Source organism: Miscanthus floridulus, chromosome 5 (assembly GCF_019320115.1).
Source record: "Miscanthus floridulus cultivar M001 chromosome 5, ASM1932011v1, whole genome shotgun sequence".
Taxonomy (NCBI): Eukaryota; Viridiplantae; Streptophyta; class Magnoliopsida; order Poales; family Poaceae; genus Miscanthus; species Miscanthus floridulus.
This window is the reverse complement of record NC_089584.1, coordinates 127,927,599-127,948,501: the sequence shown is the minus strand read 5'-3', so window position 1 is coordinate 127,948,501 and position 20,903 is coordinate 127,927,599. Positions and strand designations below refer to the sequence as shown.

General features: G+C 51.3%; 1 protein-coding gene across 1 annotated transcript; it reads right to left on the bottom strand.

The window, feature by feature from the left end:
• Positions 1-840: 840 nt before the first annotated feature.
• Positions 841-3,552, bottom strand: LOC136453528 (putative laccase-5). The gene is made up of 6 exons (XM_066454087.1): positions 3,354-3,552; positions 3,083-3,234; positions 2,731-2,975; positions 2,513-2,641; positions 1,442-2,395; positions 841-1,352 (listed from the first exon to the last, which is right to left on the bottom strand). The coding sequence occupies exons 1-6, from the start codon at positions 3,495-3,497 to the stop codon at positions 1,222-1,224; spliced, it is 1,755 nt and encodes a 584-aa protein (XP_066310184.1). The 5' UTR covers positions 3,498-3,552; the 3' UTR covers positions 841-1,221.
• Between the last annotated feature and the right edge of the window lie 17,351 nt (positions 3,553-20,903).

The following is a 20,903-nucleotide window of genomic DNA, read 5'->3' as shown; positions in this document are numbered from 1 at the left end:
AGCCCGCCCTCAGATGTCGGGCGAGGCGGAGCCAGCCCTCAGACGTCGAGTGAGGTGGAGCCCGCCCTCGGGTGTCGGACGAGACGGAGCCCGCGGCCTCGGTGTCGGGCAAGACGGAGCCCGTCCCCAGAGGTCGGGCGAGGCGGATCGCACGACCTTGGGGTTGGGCGAGGAGGTGCCCATCCTTAGAGGTCGGGCGAGGCGGAGCCCGCCCTCAGAGGTCGGACGAGGCGGAGCCCGCCCTCAGAGGTCGGACGAGGCGGAGCCCATCCCTATAGGTTGAGCGAGGCGGATCACACGACCTTGGGGTTGGGCAAGGCGGAGCCCGCGGCCAGAGGTCGGGCGAGGCAGAGCCTGCGGCCTCGGTGTTGGTTTGGAGTTGTAGTGGCACCTTTGACTATCTGGATGGATTAACGTAGCCACTTCTCTTCGGATACACTAGTATTGGTCCCCGACACATAGAGCCACAATAGCGATTAACGGCAACCACAGTAGACGTATTCTTTATATAGATACTGTGACAATAGACTGATGGGGCTTTGTGTATTGTATATAGAAGCTCAGTTGTTTCTGTACTGGCATGCGCAACAAGACAAGGTGTGTTAGTTAATGGTCCCATGCTACAGCTTGTCGAGCTAAGCTACTGTAGTAATAATGGTAGACTGGCATTGGCAATTTGCTAGCACATATTATTTCAGTAGCATGATGATTGTTCATGTACTCCAATTGTTCAGTTAGTTCCATTGCGGTAGGTGACCAATATAATACACGGCCGGGTATACTGGCATCAAACTTTTTTTTTTTTTGCCAGAGGGATTCAGACATTCATTCAGTACTAAACGATATACAGAGAAATAAAAAAAAACACAAGGATTAGTAACACAAGTCGTGACATACAGACATCGTTGTATTTGACCATGTGATTATGTGAACACACCAAAACTTATATATCTAAAAAAATGTGAACACACACCAGTGCTGAATGTTTTCAGAAAGGGGTTAAGAAAAGATTAACAGGAGAACAAACATTGTTACATCTTATTTATGTTTCGAAAGAGGGATTAAGCGGACCGCAAAATCCCAAGCACTTGCCAAAAATCGGCACACGGCAATTAAATAGTCCAAACCAAATTGTTTCAAACTTCGTAAGAAAGTACGCAGACGTGCACCAAAACCTTCTGAAATGCCCATCTACCCCCTCGGATGATGAACGATCAGTCATCAGCATTTTGGAAGATCGGATGGCGGGGGCAACATCTTCTGATTCGGCAGCGGGCCGTCGTTGACAAGCCACGCCATGGACAGGCCCCAGCTCAGGTGCACGTCGAAGTGGCAATGCATCAGCCACACGCCTGCCAGACGACGCAACCAAGTCAACCAAAGTCAACACAGGCAGAGCATGCATGTCGGTCGGGTCGTCGACAGGCGTAAAGATGATTACCCGGGTTGTCGGCGAGGAAGCGGACGGCGACCCAGCCGGCGGTGGGCACGCTGATGGTGTTCCGCTCCACGGGGTCGGCGAGGTTGTACTTGGGCGGGTCGTTCACCGGGTCGAAGTTGCCGAACCCCTGGCCGACGACGAAGAAGTCGTAGCCGTGCAAGTGCAGCGGGTGGCTCTCGGCGCCCTGGATGCTGGTGCCCTGCAGCACCAGCTCCACGGAGGTGTTGAAGCCGAGCGGCACCACCCGCGTGCCGTGCTGCACGAACGTGTTGTTGGGCGGGGTGCCCGTGTAGTTGAACGGGTGCGGCGGGGTGGCGGGGAAGTTGGCGAGGAGCACGCCGGCGTAGCGGCGCCTGTAGTGCGCCTCCAGGAGCGCGGTCCGGGGCCGGAAGAAGGAGTTGTTGTTGATGGATGCCGCGAACTTGGCGCCGTTGGGGCCCTGGCACGTCTGGTTGGACGGGCACGGGTCCGTGCCGAGCCCGACGGTGAAGAGCAGGTGCCGGTCCACCGCCGCCGGCACGCGTGCCGGGTACCGCGCGCTGTTCAGGCTGCGGAAGTTGCGCGAGAAGTTGGCCACGGCGCCAGTGTCGTTGTACAGCGGCAGGGCCGGCAGGGGTAGGTTGCTGGTGGCGGCGACGGGTGTCGGGCCGTCGTACTCGAGGACGGCCGCGGCGGTGGTGTTGTCGAACGTGCCCTGCGTGTTGGTGTAGGGCGCGACCGCCATTGCGTAGGCCGGGGAGGCGGGGTTTGGGGGCGTCGTCAGGAGAACGTTCATGGTCTGCCCCGGCGAGATGACGAGCGTGTTCACGGTGAATGGCTTGACGTAGTTGGCGTCCGCCTCGACGACGGTGAGCGTGTGGTTGGCGATGCCGAAGAAGAGCTCGTCGTTGAGGGCGGAGTTGATGAGCCGGAGCATGTACGTCCTCCCGGGCTTTACCTTCAGCTTGTACGTGTCTGTTTTGATCCAAAAATCACAAATCCAAGCTTCCTTGAGCAAATTTTGTAACAATTTGTGTAAATAAAGTATAAGCAATGGGCCTAATTTAGTCCTTCTGAAGAAAGGAAATGTACCTTTAGACGAGCAGTTATATGTCGGGCCTGGAAGCCCATTGAAGGTGTAGGCATCGGAGACGTTTGGGCCGCCGCCAGTTTGTAGGGCCTGGTTGATGACGGCCTCCGTGTCCGCATTGAACCATTCACCTGCAATAATTTTTCAAGCATAAAGCGTCATCGCATTGGCAAAAGGTGAGCGATTGATAGAAGAGACGGCCAGCGGGCAGAGGCATTACCGAAGAGGATGGGCACCTCCTTGTAGGGGCGCGGGAACGGGTAGCCCTCGCCGCGCTTGGGGAGGATGACGAGCGGGCCGTAGAGGTGCACGCGCAGCCAGGAGAAGTGCGCGTGCCACCACAGCGTGCCGCGCTGCCCCGTGATGGTGAAGTCGTACACGTAGCTCTGCCCGCCCTGGATCGGGCACTGCGTGATGTACGCCGGCCCGTCCGCCCACCCGTTGCCCAGCTGCCGGACGCCGTGCCTGCATGCACGCGGGTGAGACGCCGGCCGGCAGAGGGCAGGGAGTTGAACGCGCGAACGAACCGGCGCGAGTGCTGTCGTCGTCCTGATATGATCGATCTTGCTTACCAGTGGAACGAGACATTGTAGTTGATGTGGTTGTGAACCTTGACCACGAGTCGGTCGCCTTCCCGCACGACCAGCTTCGGCCCCGGGAACTGCCCGTTCACCGTCGGGATGCTCTTGGTCACGCACAGCCGTGTCACGTTCGTCATTTGCACCTGCGCGCAGCACAAATCAAAGCCACGCATGAGAGTACGTGGCACGCACCAATACTAGTGCGAACTTAGGTGCGAGCATTATATTATATTCGAGAAATGCTCGTGCGCGAAAGTTGTACTTTGAACGTGTAGTAATGGGTGTCGGCGGCTGCGAGGCCCGGCAAGGCGAGGAGGACGGCGAAGGCGATGAGGAAGGGACATGCGGAGAAGGCGGCGGCGGCGGCGGCTTGGCCGCCTCGCCGGAGGCCATGACGCGCGCCCATTGTCTGATGACAACCGCTCTGCCGTTGTTGTGTGTTTGCGCTTTGAAGCAAGTGAAAGTGGTGCACTTTGCTATGGAATGAGTACTGCTGGGTTCTATATAGGCGCATGATGGCCGCCGACCGGGTTCGTGGCCTGCATGGTAAGAGGTCACAGCACGGTGGTGGTTGGCCTAGTTGGTGGAAGCAAATAGAAAAACTTGTCCTTGGGCCACTCGTTGCTCCTTCTTTAGGCTTTAGCCCTCCCTCGTCCCTTCTCAAAGGCCGCGAAAAACCTACTGTATCATGTACATGCTCAACTGAGCTGTTCGGCTGATGGGTTTTTTTACGGCTGATACTGTTTTGTTATGAGAGAAAAACAATGTACCATGACATGTTCCATCTTCACCGTTGAATACTGCTTTGATATTCGTGCTGCTTACTCTCCCTAATGCATCACACTACTCTCCCCAATGCTTCACACTACTGATTGAGAAGGCACATATCTCGATGAGGTGTTTGGATGGTGAGGATAGCACATACTCAACATGTATGCACCGGCATGTGGGTTTGGTTGAGTGAACCCTCTCCATATTCCCCGTTTAGTTGTTACTGTGAGCAGCGACGGAAAATCAAGGAGGCAGATTGACTTGTCCGTGTATACAAAGTTGTTGGGTAAAAACAAGTGATTTCAGTGAATTACTAGTTTAATACTATAGTTCCAAACAGGGGCAAAGCTAGGATTTAGAGCAAAGGTGATCCATCTAGATGTAATAGGGTGTTCGCTATGCATGGAACTGGTTGAGCCTACCCCCACTACTAACTTTGATTCCACCCAGAACTTTGAGCCCACAAAGAGCTTTGAACCCGCAGGAGAGCAAATGGGCCATGTGTCTACAAATTTTATTGGGCCTGAGAACATAAAGGAACAAGCTGGAGCTGAGATTACCAAAGATGCAACTTCAACACCTAAGCGGCATAGGAAAGGAACAAGGAAGCAACCTACTCCAATTGTTGATGATGAAGTTAGAAGAATTCATAGGATAGAAGGCTTTCAGCATATTCAATTGACTGACACTCAGTGGCCTGCTGCACTTCAGGATAAGCTGGATGAAGCCTTGTCTTCTTGTGTGTCATCAAATTATGTCTACATGAGAACAAGATAGAGAGATATGATAGGTGAATGATAGGACCGAGAAGATGAGTAATTAGACAAAAATCTATTTTGAAGAAATCATTAATTGAGAATATGACTTTTTTCGTATAGTGTTGATATGACTTGGCAAGTAAGGGAGCCATCTTATAGTTTTTAGGTTGGGAATGCTCTTATGAGTAACTAGAAGAACACCCCGCGCGTTGCTTCAAGACTACCTCAGAAATAATTATTTACTTACTGTACATTATTGAGGGCGGTAGACAGGTGACGTGTATGGCTGCTAGATATGCCACCTTCCTTGACCAGACGATAGGAAGTTGTTCTGGATAGGGACGCTTCTTCTAAACGAAACCTCCACGCCACCGGACTAGTACGGAGTTTGACGTCACGAGTTACGCTTGCACTTTATAAACGCTTTCGTTTTCTGTTACAAAGAAATGGAACTTTTGTACGTGATTTTCTTTTTCTTTTTTAAGATTCCGGCCTTGTTCGGATGGTGCTAAAAAAAACACTGTGCACGGCTGAAATTTACTGTACATGAATGATTTTCTCTCACAAATTCATCCAGATTCCTTCAAACAAACGGGACCTCCGCCTGCATGCGTAACAGGTGACGTCGAACACCTTACACCCATGATCAATCCAGTCGTTGATTAAGGCAAGGCCTTTTTATTTAGTATATAGATATAGATTTATATATGGTATAGTTGTTTTATTAGTCTTTACGAAAAGTTGGCGAGGACCAAACGCTTGTAATAATATCAGTCAACACTTCAACTTCGTCAACCGTTCTCCTGAAGCTGTTTGGGGAAAAGAAAAGAAACGAAATGATCCATCCCCCAACACAAAGTGGTTGTATGATGCCGATTACACAACCACTTTTGATGTAGGATTTTAAGTCGTAGGAATAAGAAAAAAACGCATATTGGATTGACTTGGCTTCTTGTGTCCTGCTCCACGTTCAGGTATTGAAGTGGAAGCTTTAGTTTGCCCTGTTTCATATTATCGCCATATGAGGTGACCGAACGAAAATCAAACATACTAGGACTACTCGTCCTAATTAAGTGATTACCAAGATCAATGATTGACGGCGGGTTAAAAATAGGTGGAACAAACCTTCACTCAAACCCTAAACTCAACCCTTGTCCTTGCTGCTGTGTTTCGATGGTGCACATGGCATCGAGACTTTTTAATGTGTTGTTACATATTGTTCATTGTTTACATTACCAATACTGACATATATACTCGTATGGGCCTTTAGCAAATTACGCATGGGCTTGCTCAGAAAGAAATGGGCTGAGAATATATGCATCATTGGGTCATTTATTTAGGACTCCGAATAGACCCAACAGCCCCTGCAGACAAGGTTTTGTTTCTGAACAAGTACATTATTATTATTCATTATTGAAAATTTGAACTGATTTTTTTTTCAAACTGACACTAGCAAAGTATTAGGATGTAGTATTACATGCATGCTACAGTACTTGGACCTTTATGGAGCTCTCCTGGCCTTGCTCAGCTCTCCCCGCCAAGCAAGAATAGGCAAAGCAAGCAAAGCTATTTGGACGTGGCTAGCGACCGGACGCCCGGACGCTAGTTTCTGTACGGACACAGCTCTGGCGCCTGCACCCCCTAGCATGCCACGTCCCGTGCCTGCATCAGATACCATTCGGAGTGCTGCTAGCTCTAGATTCTCTGTGAGAATTGCTCCTAGAGATAGCCAAACGAGTAAGCGCAACTTGATTTTAGTGAGAATAAAACAAAAAAATTTGCTTCTCCATTTACATTGAGAACATAAAGTTTTGTAAGAATTCAAGTCTTGTTTGCGCTATCTTTTGTAGCAAAAGTTCATTTTTCCTAGTAATAAACTAGCGTTATGTTATGTTTTCAAAGATTATATGATGGCATCTCTACTGCTCTCTTTGTTTTTTTACATGATGTGTTAGTTCAAACATTTCTATCTTTGATCATTATTTTTAAAAGATATATAAATTGACAATATAAGATTAATGCTTTTAGACTCACTATAAGTACTTTTATAATTATATAATTCACATGTTACGAAACTATATGTTTTTTAATTTAATTGTCGGGTTCATAAACCCAGGGTTCCTCATGGATCGGCTTCCCCACAAAGGCTCGGCCCAGCAGACAACGTCGCAAACAAACGCGCAACTACTGGGCCGGCCCAAAAACCTAACGACAGGTCAGAAGGGCGAACCAGCCTCCAACTGGAAGGCCTGGCCAAGGAGGAACGACACCCGCTTCCGACTCTGTCCCGCCTCTCCGACCAGAAGGCCTCGCTTCCGACTCTGGCCCGCCTCTCCGATCGGAAGGCCTGGCCAAAGAAGAACGGCGCTCGCTTCCTACTCCGACCAGCGTCTCCAATCGGGGATGCACCGAACCTCTGCTTACAACTCTTCTCCGACTGGCGCAGTCAGAGCCGACTGGGACCAACCGACCGGGGACGCCTGCTCGGTGAGGACCAGGAAACGGGCAGACCAAGCAAGACAGGGTACTCAAGTCAACCGCAATACCGAGGACTGTACCCTGCACACCTGCAAGACAGTAACCTACAGGACATGTCATAAGGGTGCCCTGCAACCTTCTAGGCACGATAGAACCCAAGTAGTGTGTGGGTGCCGACATTTGCCCTACAATATTATGGGCGTCATCAACTCCCATACCAGACAAACACGGTATAGCTCCCCCCACATGCCTCTGGGCACCAACAGTGTTGTGGGCGCCGTCATTTACCATACATGGTAAATGCAGTAAAACCTCCCACATGCGTCTGACAACAACAGTGTTATGGACGCCTACCTTCATCTTGTACCCGACGGCATGAGCAGCAAGACTTAGTAGCATACGTACTATCTCTCTCTCGCTTGTAAGGCTATCCCCTTCATCTATAAAAGTGGATGCGCTCTCTCCCAACAGGGAGACCCCTCAGATCCCCAAGTTCACTCACACACAACAATAGAACCACTAGGTTCAAACCTCGAGCACATGTTTGAACACTTAGCACATAGCAGAGCTCCCGTCACTCTTGGCCCTTCAGACCAGAGTCCGATCGGACCTCTTGTACCCCTCATCTTTCTCCCTTCCATTTATAACCCCACAGCAAACTTTGAGCACCTGGGCTCAGGAATAAAGTCACCGACCGACTCAAAGTGGACGTAGGGCGCGTTGCCTGAACCAGTATAAATCCTGTGTCATTGAGTGCTAGGCCACATTCGATCACAACATACGGCAAAACTACAAGTATTTACGTGTTGGTGATTTTCTACATCGACAGTTGGCGCCGTCCGTGGGGAAGACGCTGTACGTTCACACTTTTGGTCATCAGATGGCCCACTTTTTCGCCATCTTCGCCATGGTGAGCTCAAGCGATACGACTTGCTTCGGCTCGCTGGAGTTTCCTGCACTCCCACCTCTTGGGATGTGGGTTCCACCCGTCTTCGAGCCATCCCAGGCCTTCCTCTTCAGAAGCTTAGACTTCATCGCTGATTGGCTCGGTGTACTACACCTCTGCGAGGAGGCACTTGTTCCGGCGCCTGTTGGAGGGGCGCCCTCCATTGGCTCTAGGACACACGATGACTTCAATGATGAGGCGCCTACGCTTCATTCCGAGCAAATGCTCTGCTCAAACCCTGCTGTGAGTAATGTATATGCTATTATTTACTCGCTATTTACTATCTTCCGCTGATTATCTAGAGGAACCGCATTATCCGCACCGCAACCACCGTACGACCGGTTCCCCTACAGCCTCGCGTCCCTTGAGGACGCATATGCTCAGGAGCTCCGAAGGACGCTGGTGCCGCCCCCTCTTACATCTGAATTCATGGGAATGGCGAGCTATGCTCCCACCACTTTCCACGAACTCCTGGATGATGAGGTTGAGAGCGACGGCCCCAACATCGACGATGTGGCACCTAGCTACCGTCCGTCCCAGGAGTGCGCCATGGCGGATGCTTCAGGACAGCCACCGGTGGTAGCAGAGTCCTTGTAGACTCACACCCCTCCGGACCCTCATGCGGGAGCGCTCGCGCTCGCGCTCGCACAAGAGCACGCCGAGGAGCTACGACAACGGTGGAAGAACCTGCCACCATGTGTGCCGGTGTGCTTGGTGCAACACGTTGCGCCCCATGTGCGTAACCCAGCGAGCGGCGCCCGGGGTCGCGCCCACTAGGTCCAGCGCGACATCATGGACGAGGGGAACGCCCCCCCACAGTTCGCTAGGGCTGGCCAGAACATCGCTGCTATGGCAATGCTTCTGCGTGGCGTTCCCAAGCCCGTCGACCCCTAGGAGCAGGCGGTCCACTGAAACCTCCGGGCGCTGGTGGAAGCCACCGCCGTTCAACAGGCAAAAAGTTCTGCATCGCGACTCTGACTCGTGGCCTCTCTCCCCAATAGGGGAATGGGGACGCACCAGACGAATTGCTCTATTCGCTCACCACTACAGCAGCCAAGCACGGCACAGGAGGCCGCAGCTACACCATGGTCTGACATGGTGCCTACTCCACACCGACCGTCGGTACGTGAATGGTTTGGTCCAAACCAAGACGCTCGCAGCGTCATCAGCAACCGACATTAGGCCTGGCTTGATGATGGTGTCCATCGGGCGGCGGTGAGGGCAGGCGACATGGGCCCCAGCTGGACCGTCGAGGGGAGCGGTGAAATGCGCCCTAGACATGGTCACCGGCCAGACGACCGAAGTCCTAGCCCGGATGGCCCGGGACCATGGGCCTTTGGCCGACGCATCTAGAGAGCGCCGTTCCCACAACGCTTCCAACCACCCACCAACATCGCCAAGTACACCGGGGAGACGAACCTCGGTATATGGCTCAAAGATTTCTGGCTCGCCTGCCGAGCCGAAGGGGTGGATGATGATCATTTCATCATTCAATATCTCCCCATCTGTGTCGAGGAACATGTTCAGGCATGGCTTGAATTCCTCCTGCACGACAGCATCCGTGACTGGGCGGACCTCAAGAGGGTCTTTGTCGGAAATTTCCAGGGGACGTATGTCCACCCTAGTAAGTCCTGGGACCTCAAGAGCTACCAACAGGAGCCTAGTGAGTCCCTACAGGATTACATCTGTATGTTCTCTCAACGATGCAACTCCCTCCCTGATGTTGTCGACCCGGACGTCATCAGCGCATTCCTCTCTAGGACAACCTGTGAGTCCCTGATCCACAAGCTTGGCTGCCTAAAGCCCTGAACCACCCATGACTTGCTCGACGTCGCCATAAACCATGCCTCCAGCGAGGAGACGACCTGAGTGGTCTTCAACGGAGGCTGGGAGAAAGGCAAGGCCAAGTGCGACGACCAAGATGAGGGCCCCTCTACGCAGAGGGGCAAGAAGAACAAAAAGGATCGGTGCCGATCGGCCAACACCGTGTTGGTTGCCGCAGCTGATCGCGCAGGCAAGCTGCCCCAGCAAGGCATGCCTAACCACTTCAACAAGCTTAGGGATAGCCCATGCACCAACCATGCCTACCCCGTCAAACACCTCTACAAGGACTACGAGCTCCTCAAATGTTTCCTATGATAGGATAGTGGGCTGAAAGGAGACGATAAAGAGGCGACAGCCAAGAAAGGAGGTGTGGCGGGCAAGGACGGGGACAGCTTCCCCGACCCCAAGGAATGCATCATGATCTTCGGGGGATTCGATGCCATCTGCTCTAAATGCTAGCACAAGGTATGCTACAGGGAGGCATGCACCGCTGAGATGGCCGTCCCCTCCTTCCTTAGCTGGTTGGAATCTTCGATCACCTTCGATTAGAGGGACCATCCCTCCCATGTCGCCAGACCGAGATGCTACCCGCTCATCGTCGACCCCATCATCCACAAGAAGCGCCTCACCAAGGTGCTAATGGACGGAGGTAGCGGCCTCAACATCCTCTACGTTGACACCCTCGACGCCATGTGCATCCCCTAGTCAGAACTCCACCCAGCGGGCTCTCCCTTCCACGATGTCAATCTGGGAGCGCAGGCGTACCCGCTCAGGTAGATCAACCTGCCCGTCATGTTTGGCAATCGAGACAACTTCTCCTCAAAGGTCCTCACCTTCGAAGTGGTGGACTTCCCAGGGTCCTACCACGCCATCTTGGGGTGGCCATACTACGCCAAATTCATGGCGATCCCCAACTACACCTACCTCAAGCTGAAGATGCTAGGACCAAACGACGTCATCGTTGTGGGCAATGCCTTCTCGCATGCCTTCGCATGCGACCGCGAGCATTTCGAGCTCACCACCGCCGTCATCAACTCATCCGAGCTCCCATGGCTCGGGGAGTCATCGACCCCAGCAGTCCTAGACTACAACAAACCTACCACCTCGACGGCCTTCTGCCCACTCGAGGAAACCAAGGCAGTGGGGATCGACCCCACTGACCCAACCAAGATGGTGCAGATCAGAACTCTGCTCCTGGCCAAATAGGAATGCGAGCTTGTCGCCTTCCTGTGCGCCAATCACAATGGCCAAATAGGAAGCCATCTGACATGCCGGGCATATCACAGGACGTCGACGAGCACGCACTACGCCTCATCCTAGGCTCAAAGCCCGCCAAGCAGCGCCTATGTTGCTTCAACAATGAGAGACGTAGAGCCATAGGCGAAGAGATCACCAAACTCCTGGCAGCCGGATTCATCAGAGAGGTATTCCACTCTGACTGGCTTGCCAATCATGTTCTTGTTAAAAAGAAGACCAGGAAATGGAGGATGTGTGTTGATTATATTGGCCTCAACAAAGCGTATTCGAAGGATCACTTTCCTTTGTCGCGCATAGACTAGATAGTCGACTCCACCTCGGGATGCAAGATCGTCTCCTTTCTGGATGCCTACTCAGGCTATCACCAGATCACGATGAAAGAGTCTGATCAGCTCGCAACCTCGTTCATCACCCGTATGGTTCGTACTGCTATGTAACCATGCCTTTTGGCCTGAAGAATGCTGGCACCACTTATCAACGGTGCATGCAGCAATGCTTCACTGATCAGATTGACCCGCTCAACCAACCTGATCAAGTCGACCGGCCAAAACCAACCATCGTCGTCTATGTTGATGACATAGTGGTCAAAACAACTCAAGCTTGTGACCTAATCGCAAACTTGGCCATGGCATTCGTGAACCTCCGAAGGTTCAACATCAAGCTGAATCCTAAAAAATGTGTTTTTGGGGTTCCAAAGGAGAAGTTGCTTGGATACATTGTGTCTGAGTGCGGCATCGAGGCCAACCCTAAAAAGATCACGGCCATCTCCAACATGGGCCCTATACGCAATGTTAAGGGCATACAAAGGCTCACCTGCTATCTGGCTGCCCTAAGCTGATTCATCTCCTGGCTTGGTGAATGGGGGATGCCACTCTACAAGCTCCTCAAAAAGACGGACGTCTTCGTTTGGACTGAGGAAGCTCAGTAGGCTCTGGAGAGCCTCAAAGCATCACTGACATCGGCCCTAATCCTTGTCGCTCCCAAACGGGGAGAACCCCTCCTCCTCTACATCGCAACAAGCAACCATGTGGTGAGCGCCACCCTGGTCATCGAAAGGTAGGAGCCAAAACACCACCTTAAGGTCCAGCGACCCGTATACTTCATCAGGGAGGTACTCACCGACCCCAAGGTCTGGTACCCCCAGGTGTAGAAACTCCTATACACCATACTGATGGTGACCTAGAAGCTCCTACACTACTTCACTGACCACGAAGTCGCGGTCGTCACTTCATACCCGCTCGGGGACATCGTCCGCAACCGCAATGCCGTGGGACGAATCTTCAAGTGGGCACTCAAACTCATGGGCCACGACATCAGGTATATCCCCCATACCGCTATTAAATCTTAGGCTCTCATGGAGTTTGTCGCTGAATGGATGGAGGTCCAGCTACCGACCCCGGACGTCACCCACGAGTACTGGACAATGTACTTTGACGGGTCCATAATGGCGCCTAACTCGAGGGCTGGAGTGGTTCTAATCTCCCCGGACAGGAGTAGGCTCTGCTACGCCATCCGCCTCCATTTCTCGGCCTCAAACAATGCCATAGAATATGAGGTCCTCATCAATGGGCTGCGCATCACCATCGAGCTCGATGCTACGCGACTCTACGTCCATGGTGACTCAGAGTTGGTCGTTGACCAAGTCATGAAGGAGTCCTCCTACAAAAACACCCTCATGGCAGCATACTCCTAGGAGGTGTGCAAGCTCGAGGACAAATTCTAGGGCATCAAGCTGCATCACGTCCCCCAAAAGGACAATGATGCCGCTGATTTTCTCACAAAATTGGCCATCAGGCAAGATCCGTCTCCGAGCGGGATCTTCATCAATGATCTCCATGAGCCATCCGCCCGTGTCTCAGAAGGTCCGATCCAGACACACCCTGACGCCTAGCCGACGCCCGAGGACTCCGACCACAACGCCAAGCTAGCGCTCGGGGGCTTCGACCCCAGTGCCTCCATGACGACATCGCCCGCCGACGTCGTCGTGTTGGCACTCGATCAAACCGACTAGCGAGCACCGCTACTCGCCTACCTCCTTGAGGAGGTTCTCCCACCTGAAAGGACTAAAGCTCAATGGATCACTCGACATGCCAAGATCTTCATCATGCTCGGTGGTCAACTCTACAAGCGAAGTCCATTGGGGGTACTCATGAAGTGCATCCCTACCAACCAAGGGAAATAGTGCCTCCTCGAGGTCCATGCTAGAATCTGAGGACATCATGCTACCCCAAGGTTGCTAGTTAGAAAAGCCTTTCACCAAGGTTTTTACTAGCTCACCGCACTATGAGATGCAGAGGAGGTCGTCCGCAGGTGTGAGGGATGCCAATTCTATGCTCGACAAACTCATTTGCCTACATAGGAGCTTCAAACCATCCCCATCACCTGGCCATTCAAGGTCTGGGCCTCGACATTGTAGGACCCCTCAAAAAGGGCTCGGGCGGTTTCACTCACCTGCTCATAGTGGTCGACAAGTTCACCAAGTGGATAGAGGCCAAGCCTATTACCAACATCCGCTCGAAAGAGGCGGTCAAATTCTTCCTCGACATCATCTACCAGTTCAGCGTTCCTAACTGTATCATCATTGACCACAGGACTAACTTCACCGAGAAGAAGTTCCTAGACTTCAGTGATGGATACGGCATTAAGATCGACTGGGCCTCGGTCGGACATCCACGTACTAACGGTCAGGTCGAGTGTGCCAATGGCATGGCCCTCCAAGGACTTAAGCCATGCATCTTTGATTGACTCAATAAGTACATCGGGCGATGGGTCATAGAGGTCCTAGCGATCCTCTAGAGCCTGACAATGACCCCGAACCAATCCACAGGGTTCACACCCTTCTTCCTAGCCTATGGAGCTGAAGCAGTGCTGCCCTCCGACCTCGACCATGATGCCCCAAGAGTGAAAGCTTTTGACCACGACCGAGCCGAGGAGGCTCAGCAAGACACAATTGACCTGCTCGAGGAGGCCCATGAGACGACCGTCATCCGCTCCGTTCGCTACCAGCAAACTCTTCGCAGGTACCACGAAAGGAAGATCAGGGGGAGGATCCTCAAAGTTGGTGATCTCGTACTCCGGAAGACCCAATCGACCAAGGAGAAGCACAAACTCTCTCTACCATGGGAAGGACCCTATACAATGACCGAAGTTATCCGACCAGGCACCTACCGACTGAAGGACGACAATGGCAATGTTCTCACCAACACTTGAAGCATTGAACATCTACGTCGTTTTCCCCTAAATTCGGTCTTATCGCTTTTATTCAACACTTGCTCCTGTAAAGCACCCCAGCCTGAACACTTTCAACCCGGGTCACTCGGGGGCTCCATGAGGGTACAATACTAAATACTACCTCTCTTTTTTTACTATCATATGGTAAAAACTTTTCGCCCAAACGAAAGGGCATTGCCCGAATGAAAGGGCATTCCATTCCTTTGATTACCCTACGTGACTTTGTTTTTACTCCCAACCGAGCGCACCCCGCCATGACCTATGGTTATGAATAGCCAAGCCTCACGGGCCACACCCAGGTTCTTAAAGTTACAGCCTATGAAATGAACGGGTAGGTGCAAAAAAGAAAGGATAAAAACAAAGCTATGCTTGGATAAAAAAACAAGGAACGGATAGTGATTCTATCACAAAGCAGAATTGATGTATTCATTGATAAAAAACCTTTTCACATGGGGGCTACCCCACAAACTTAATGATTACATTTGCTGACTACTTCTACTCCAAATGCTACTATGTTCGCTCGATGGCATCGACTGATGCCAAAGGGGAGGCCACGGCACATGCCACCGGACATAACCACCACCACAAGGGCCCCGCCTGGTTCCGCTCCCTCAACTTTGGCGAGCGCAATGGGTACCTCAAGGGCGTCGCACCCATAGATGCTCAGTAGAAGACTAGAAGAGCATGGAGCTCCTGACCTTCTCATGTAGTCAAGGCAGCTCCTGGACAGGGACGCTGCCCGCCAAAGTATGGCCACCATGGCTGGAGGATGTCTCATCAAACTTTATGAACTAATCAACCTGAGCAGCTGCAAGGGCAAAACCTCCCACTAGCGTAGTCCTAAGCATCTTCCCCTCCAACAAGACTCGCCCAGAGAAGATTCGCCGGAAGGAGTCCACGTGTGGCTCCATCCTGACAAAAGCCTCGTAGACCGTGATGAAGCCGACGACATGTAGTACCCTCTAGTGCGCCACCTCCTTCGGTGGAAGCAGCCCCTTCTCGATGAAGATGGCCAGCACCACTTCATCTATGCTAGATGACCTCCAGCTCGACATTGCGCTTCGAAATCATGAACGGGTCTGTGAGTTTTCCTTTCCCTCTCCCTTCCCCTATTTAAGGAGGAGATGCAGCAGTTGAAGAAGGGCAAAGGATTGGGGCGAAAAACCATCTCCCTTCCTCCATCCTATGTGGATGGGAAACGACAGGACGTGCCCTGATCGATGGGACACACCCTGCCTAATGGAATAGTGCCTGGTTAGACGGGACATGGCCTAGGTATGGCCCACCACTACCGCACGCCGGGTGCGAGAAACAAAGCACCACCATGCGCAGGCGGACCTCCACCTACCCAAACGGGACTTGGAAAGGCCCAACTATGGGATCTCCACCTAGGAGAGACCATCGGGCTTCCTGAGTCGATCGGACGGCTCAGGCAAACATCGAGAGACAGGTAAGGAGCAGAGGGATGCCCCATGTTGGCCATGCCGACTCTATCACGACCGACGAGCATGGATCTCGGTCGGATATTTCTGATTGGAGCTCCTCAAACCCCGTCACCAAAGTCATCAAGGTAACATTACCAACCCCCACTTTTCTTTATATAATCATTCATTCATCTATACACACATTCATTCATTCCATACATCCGAGGCATCGCATATGCAGTTAAATGCATCACAACGCTCTGTGTTGCGTCACGAAGCGGCAGTTGCCTCATTCAACATGAGCAACAACCGACCAGGGTTCGAAGGTCAGCCCACAAAGGGCTCGAGGCCACCTCACATCAAACAGCGCTAGGGGAGAAAATGCAGATGAGCCCCGAGAGGCCCTCGCCTAGTCTGCCCCGAAGCAGATAGGGTCATCTCAACCTTCTCATTTGATTCTAACCTCGAGCCAAACCAACAGAATCTCCATCGAGGGGAGGCCAACAGGCCACCCGGGTCAGTCTTTGGAATGGCCTAGGCATCTATCGGGTTGTAGGTTAAGGAGTAGTGGAATGCCACATGAGGGCTATGATGACCCCGTCACGAACAATGGACTCAGATTTCACTCGAATGTGCCCGTTAGCGAGCTCATCGAGCGCGTCACTCGAGCCATCAAGGCAAGCGACGTTAGCTTAACCCCTCTGGTTGCGAGAAACCATGGACGGGGTAACGCACAAAACTCAACCTGACCCCTACCAAACCCAATGAGGTTCAGGGGCTCAAGACACCCAATGCCTCGGCACGTCCGACGCCAGAATCCACAACTCCATCTCGCCTAATCCCTAAACTGCCTTAGCTACGCCCGACACTAGGATTCGTGAGTCCCCCTCGCCCGATTCCTAAACTACCTCGGCTGCGCCCGATGCTAGGATCTACGAGTCCGTCTCGCCTAATCCCTAAACTGCCTCGGTTGCGCCCGATGCTACGATCCACGAACTCCATCTCGCCCGATCCCTAAACTACCTTGGTTGCGCCCGACACGAGGATCCATGACTCTGTCTCATCCGATCCCTGAAAACTACCTCGGCTACACCCGACGCTAGGATCCATGAACTCCATCTTGCTCGATCCCTAAACTACCTCGGCTGTGCCTGATGCCAAGATCCGCGAGTCCGTCTCACCCGATCCCTAAACTGCCTCGCATATGCCCAACGCCAGGATCCACAAACTCCATCTCGCTCGATCCCAAAACTACCTTAGCTATGCCCAACGCCAAGATCTGTGACTCCATCTCGCCCGATCCCTAAAACTGCCTCGGCTCCGCGAACTCTGTCTCGCCTGATCCCTAAACTAAGTCAGCTACGCCTGATGCCAGGATCCATGACTCTGTCTCACCCGATCCCTAAAACTACCTCGGCTTCGCGAACTCCATCTCGTCCGATCCCTAAACTGCCTCGGCTATGCCCGACGCTAGGATCCACGACTTCATCTCGCTCGATCCCTAAAACTGCCTCGGCTGCACCCGACGCCAGGATCCGCGAGTCCGTCTCACTGATCCCTAAACTGCCTCGGTTGCGCCGGACGTCAGGATCCACGAGTCCATCTCACTTGATCCCTAAACTGCCTCGGCTGCACCCGACGCTAGGATCCACGAGTCCGTCTCGCCCGATCCCTAAACTGCCTCAGCTGTGCCCAACACTAGGATCCATGACTCTGTCTCACTCGATCCCTAAAACCGCCTCGGCTACGCCCGACGCTAGGATCCGTGACTCCATCTCGCCCGATCCCTAAAACTGCCTCGGTTGTGCCCGACGCCAGGATCCATGAGTCCATCTCGCCCGATCCCTAAACTATCCCGGCTGCGCCCGACACCAGGATCCGCTTGTCTGTCTCGCCTGATCCCTAAACTGCCTCAGCTGCGCCCAACATCGGGATCCACGAGTCTGTCTCGCCCAATCCCTAAACTGCCTTGGTTGCGCCCGATGCCAGGATCCATGACTCTGTCTCGCCCGATCCCTAAAATTGCCTTGGCTGCGCCCGACGCTAGCTATGCTCGACACCAGGATCCGCGAGTCCATCTTGCCCGATCCCTAAAACTATCTCGGCTGCGCTCGACGCCAGGATCCACAAACTCCATCCCTAAAACACGCCCACTGACAAACCCCCCTCCCCAGGCGATTCTACCTAAATCGCCTAGGGGCTCGTGGGCTACACCCATGGGTGCGCTCGCGTGCACCCGCTGATGATACAAAACTTCCCTTGCTGGCAACACAAAAACCCCCCAGATGATTCTACCTGAATCCCCCAGGGGCTCAGGGGCTACACCTGTGGGTGCGCTCACGCGTACCCACCGTCAAGACAAAAATCCCCCAGACGATTCTACCCAAATCGCCCAGGGGCTCGGGGGCTCCTATCGGGTCAATAAACCCAGGGTCCCTCATGGACCGGCTTCCCCGCAAAGGCTTGGCCCAGCAGACAACGTCACAAACAAACGCGCAACTACTGGGCTGGCCCAAAAACCTAACGACAGGCTAGAAGGGTGAACCAGTGTAACACCTCTGGTGTTTTGACCTAGAACTAAAACTTGACATGTCATCATATGCATTACAAAGCATTCATAAAGTAGAAAATTTTGAATGCATTCACTAAATAAGCTTTCTTTAATAAGTTGTTATTTTATGTGATGTAATGTGATCCAAAACTCTAAATAAAGATCATGACCACAAGGGTCAAATTTCATGTGATCATGTGAGACCATGTGTCAATTGACTCAAATAACCCTAATGGGCCATGTAAATGGTCAAAAATCATAGTTAAGTAAAAAGGTAAACAAATTAAATTTGAATTCAAATTCAAATTATAAAAGTCCCTTTTTGCCCCTTCTGTCTATTTCAAAATCCATTTGGAATTTGGGGGTGTGACTAAAAGCAAAGTTGAAGCTTATTTTATAAGGATCAACTTTGGTATTCAAAGTTTTTAAAGTTTACATATAAAATTTGGAGTAATTTTGAAATGATTCAAATGCTCAAATTCACCCCAAATTCAAATTTCAAAATGGAGGCAGAATTTGAAAATGTTTATTTAAGCCAAGTTGTAGAACTTGAAATGTTGAACAACTTTTATTTTTGGAGATTTTCAACTTCTTTAGAGAATTTGGGAGTAATTTGTAAAATGAACTCAGTGGCAATTCTGTAAATATTTCAAAAATCAGTTTACAGCAGGGCGCCACCTCCTGCTCGCCACCGAGCTACTTGCTGTCGACCGTCTTCACCGCTTCCTCGCACGGTGATACGTTACTGTCCCCATGGCGACCTCGTTCGGGAGCTGGCGAAGCTGGACGCACCTTCCCCTTCTTTAAAGAGGAGCACCCGCCGCCGTCGTCCTCTTCTTTTCTTCTCTGCTCTGTTCCACCACCGCTTAGCTCCGCCGCTCACCGTAGCCATCGTCGAACCATTCCCGTCGTGCCTACCTACGCCAGCATGATCGCCTCGATCTAGCGCTTCTCTTCGGCTTGCTCACATCACTCAAGTTGGCCGGAATCGGCTAGCGCAATGTATTCTTCCCCGTGACCGGCCAGAGCTCCACCGCGATCATCTCATCGTGGTCAAGCCACTCCAGTGAGCCTCTCGTCGATTCTTTTTGTGGTTTAGCCTCCTTGTGACGTCCTGTTGCTCGTAAGCTCGATCGTTTTCTCAGTCGTAGCTCAGGTACGTCGGAGAGCGCCTCGCCACCGTGCCCATGCCACCGTGGCCGCCATGGCCGGCGTAGAGCTTCCTCCGGTGTGCTTGCTGCTGTTCTAGGTGTCGGGGTATGTTCGCAGGGTGGTGTTGGTCATGCTGGTGCGGTCCGCCTCACCAGAGCCTCACCGCCGGCGAGTTTGATCGGCCAGAGCCGACAGCGCCACCGTGTCCTATGTTTGTGTCACTGACGAACGGGCCCAGGCTGTCAGTGAGAGAAGGGAGAGAACAAAGAGATTTTGTATTTTCTAAATTTTGAGTAGTGCAGAAACTTTGGAAATTCATAGGAAAATAATTACAGCTCCAAAAATTCTAACAATTTGTGTGTAGCTTCTGTACATCTTCTATTATGGTTTAAAAATATGAAACTTGAAATTTGAATAAATTTTTAATGTTCAAAAATTCAGTCAATTAATTTATAAATGTAATTTCCATAATTTTTGTAGAGCACTATATAACTCCAAAAATTATGAAATTTATTTTGATACACTAATTTGTCATGAGGAAGCTTGCATAAAATTTTGAGCTCAATTGGAATAAGTTGATTTATTTCATAATTTTGAATTAAATAATTAATTCATAAAAGCAAATAATAACCTTTAACGATTTAGGTTTTGTTTGAAATTTTGGATTGAGTGATGACCTTGGGTCATTAGTTGATAATGATCCTTGGCAAGTGATGTATGTGTTATGAAAAAGATTTAGTTAAGCTTGACTTGCAACTGTACCGCGAAGGAAAGTTGTATTCGAATTGTTAATTTTGCATCCATCATCACGCATCATGTTTCATATCCCGAATCATGTTAAACATGGCATTGTTACTATGTGTAGTGAACGAAGGTGAACACGTGGTAGTTAATCAAGTTGCGGAGGAGATTAATCCGCCTGTTGAGGTCAGATTGGATACTTGTGGAACATCGCAGGAACCTAACCTTTCCGTCAACGAAGGCAAGCCCCGGATGCATTTAACCCTACCTTGTGTTTTACAAATTTTATCACTTTTGCTTTTCTATACTGCATTAAGTGATTAGGAGTCAAGTGGAAACCTAATTGGTGCATTACCAGCCTTGTTTTTCCATATCTACCTTGATTACCTGTTTTAATCGTAAATGTCTAGATATGCTTAGTCATGCTTAGTCGGGTGATTACCTATCACCTGAGAATTTTAAATGGATCTTTGGTTACTTATGTTATCATGAGATGTGAACATGGAAGTAATAAATCTAGACTGGGCGGACTCGGTGTGTGAGAGCCACAAGACATGGAGGTCTTGTGAGCGGCTTCTTTCCGCCTATGTCGATTAAGGTCCGTCCGTTGTTGAATTGCATGAGATGAGACTTTGTAGTACTAACCACATACTCCGGTAAGCCTTAACTTGGCAATTCT

Excerpts from the sequence above, each read along its gene's own strand:
- LOC136453528 (XM_066454087.1), bottom strand. The coding sequence starts at position 3,497 with ATGGGCGCGCGTCATGGCCTCCGGCGAGGCGGCCAAGCCGCCGCCGCC. Across the intron at positions 2,396-2,512 it reads ATATAACTGCTCGTCTAAAG|ACACGTACAAGCTGAAGGTA; the intron begins GTACATTTCCTT and ends GGATCAAAACAG. Across the intron at positions 1,353-1,441 it reads CTTCCTCGCCGACAACCCGG|GCGTGTGGCTGATGCATTGC; the intron begins GTAATCATCTTT and ends GTCGTCTGGCAG.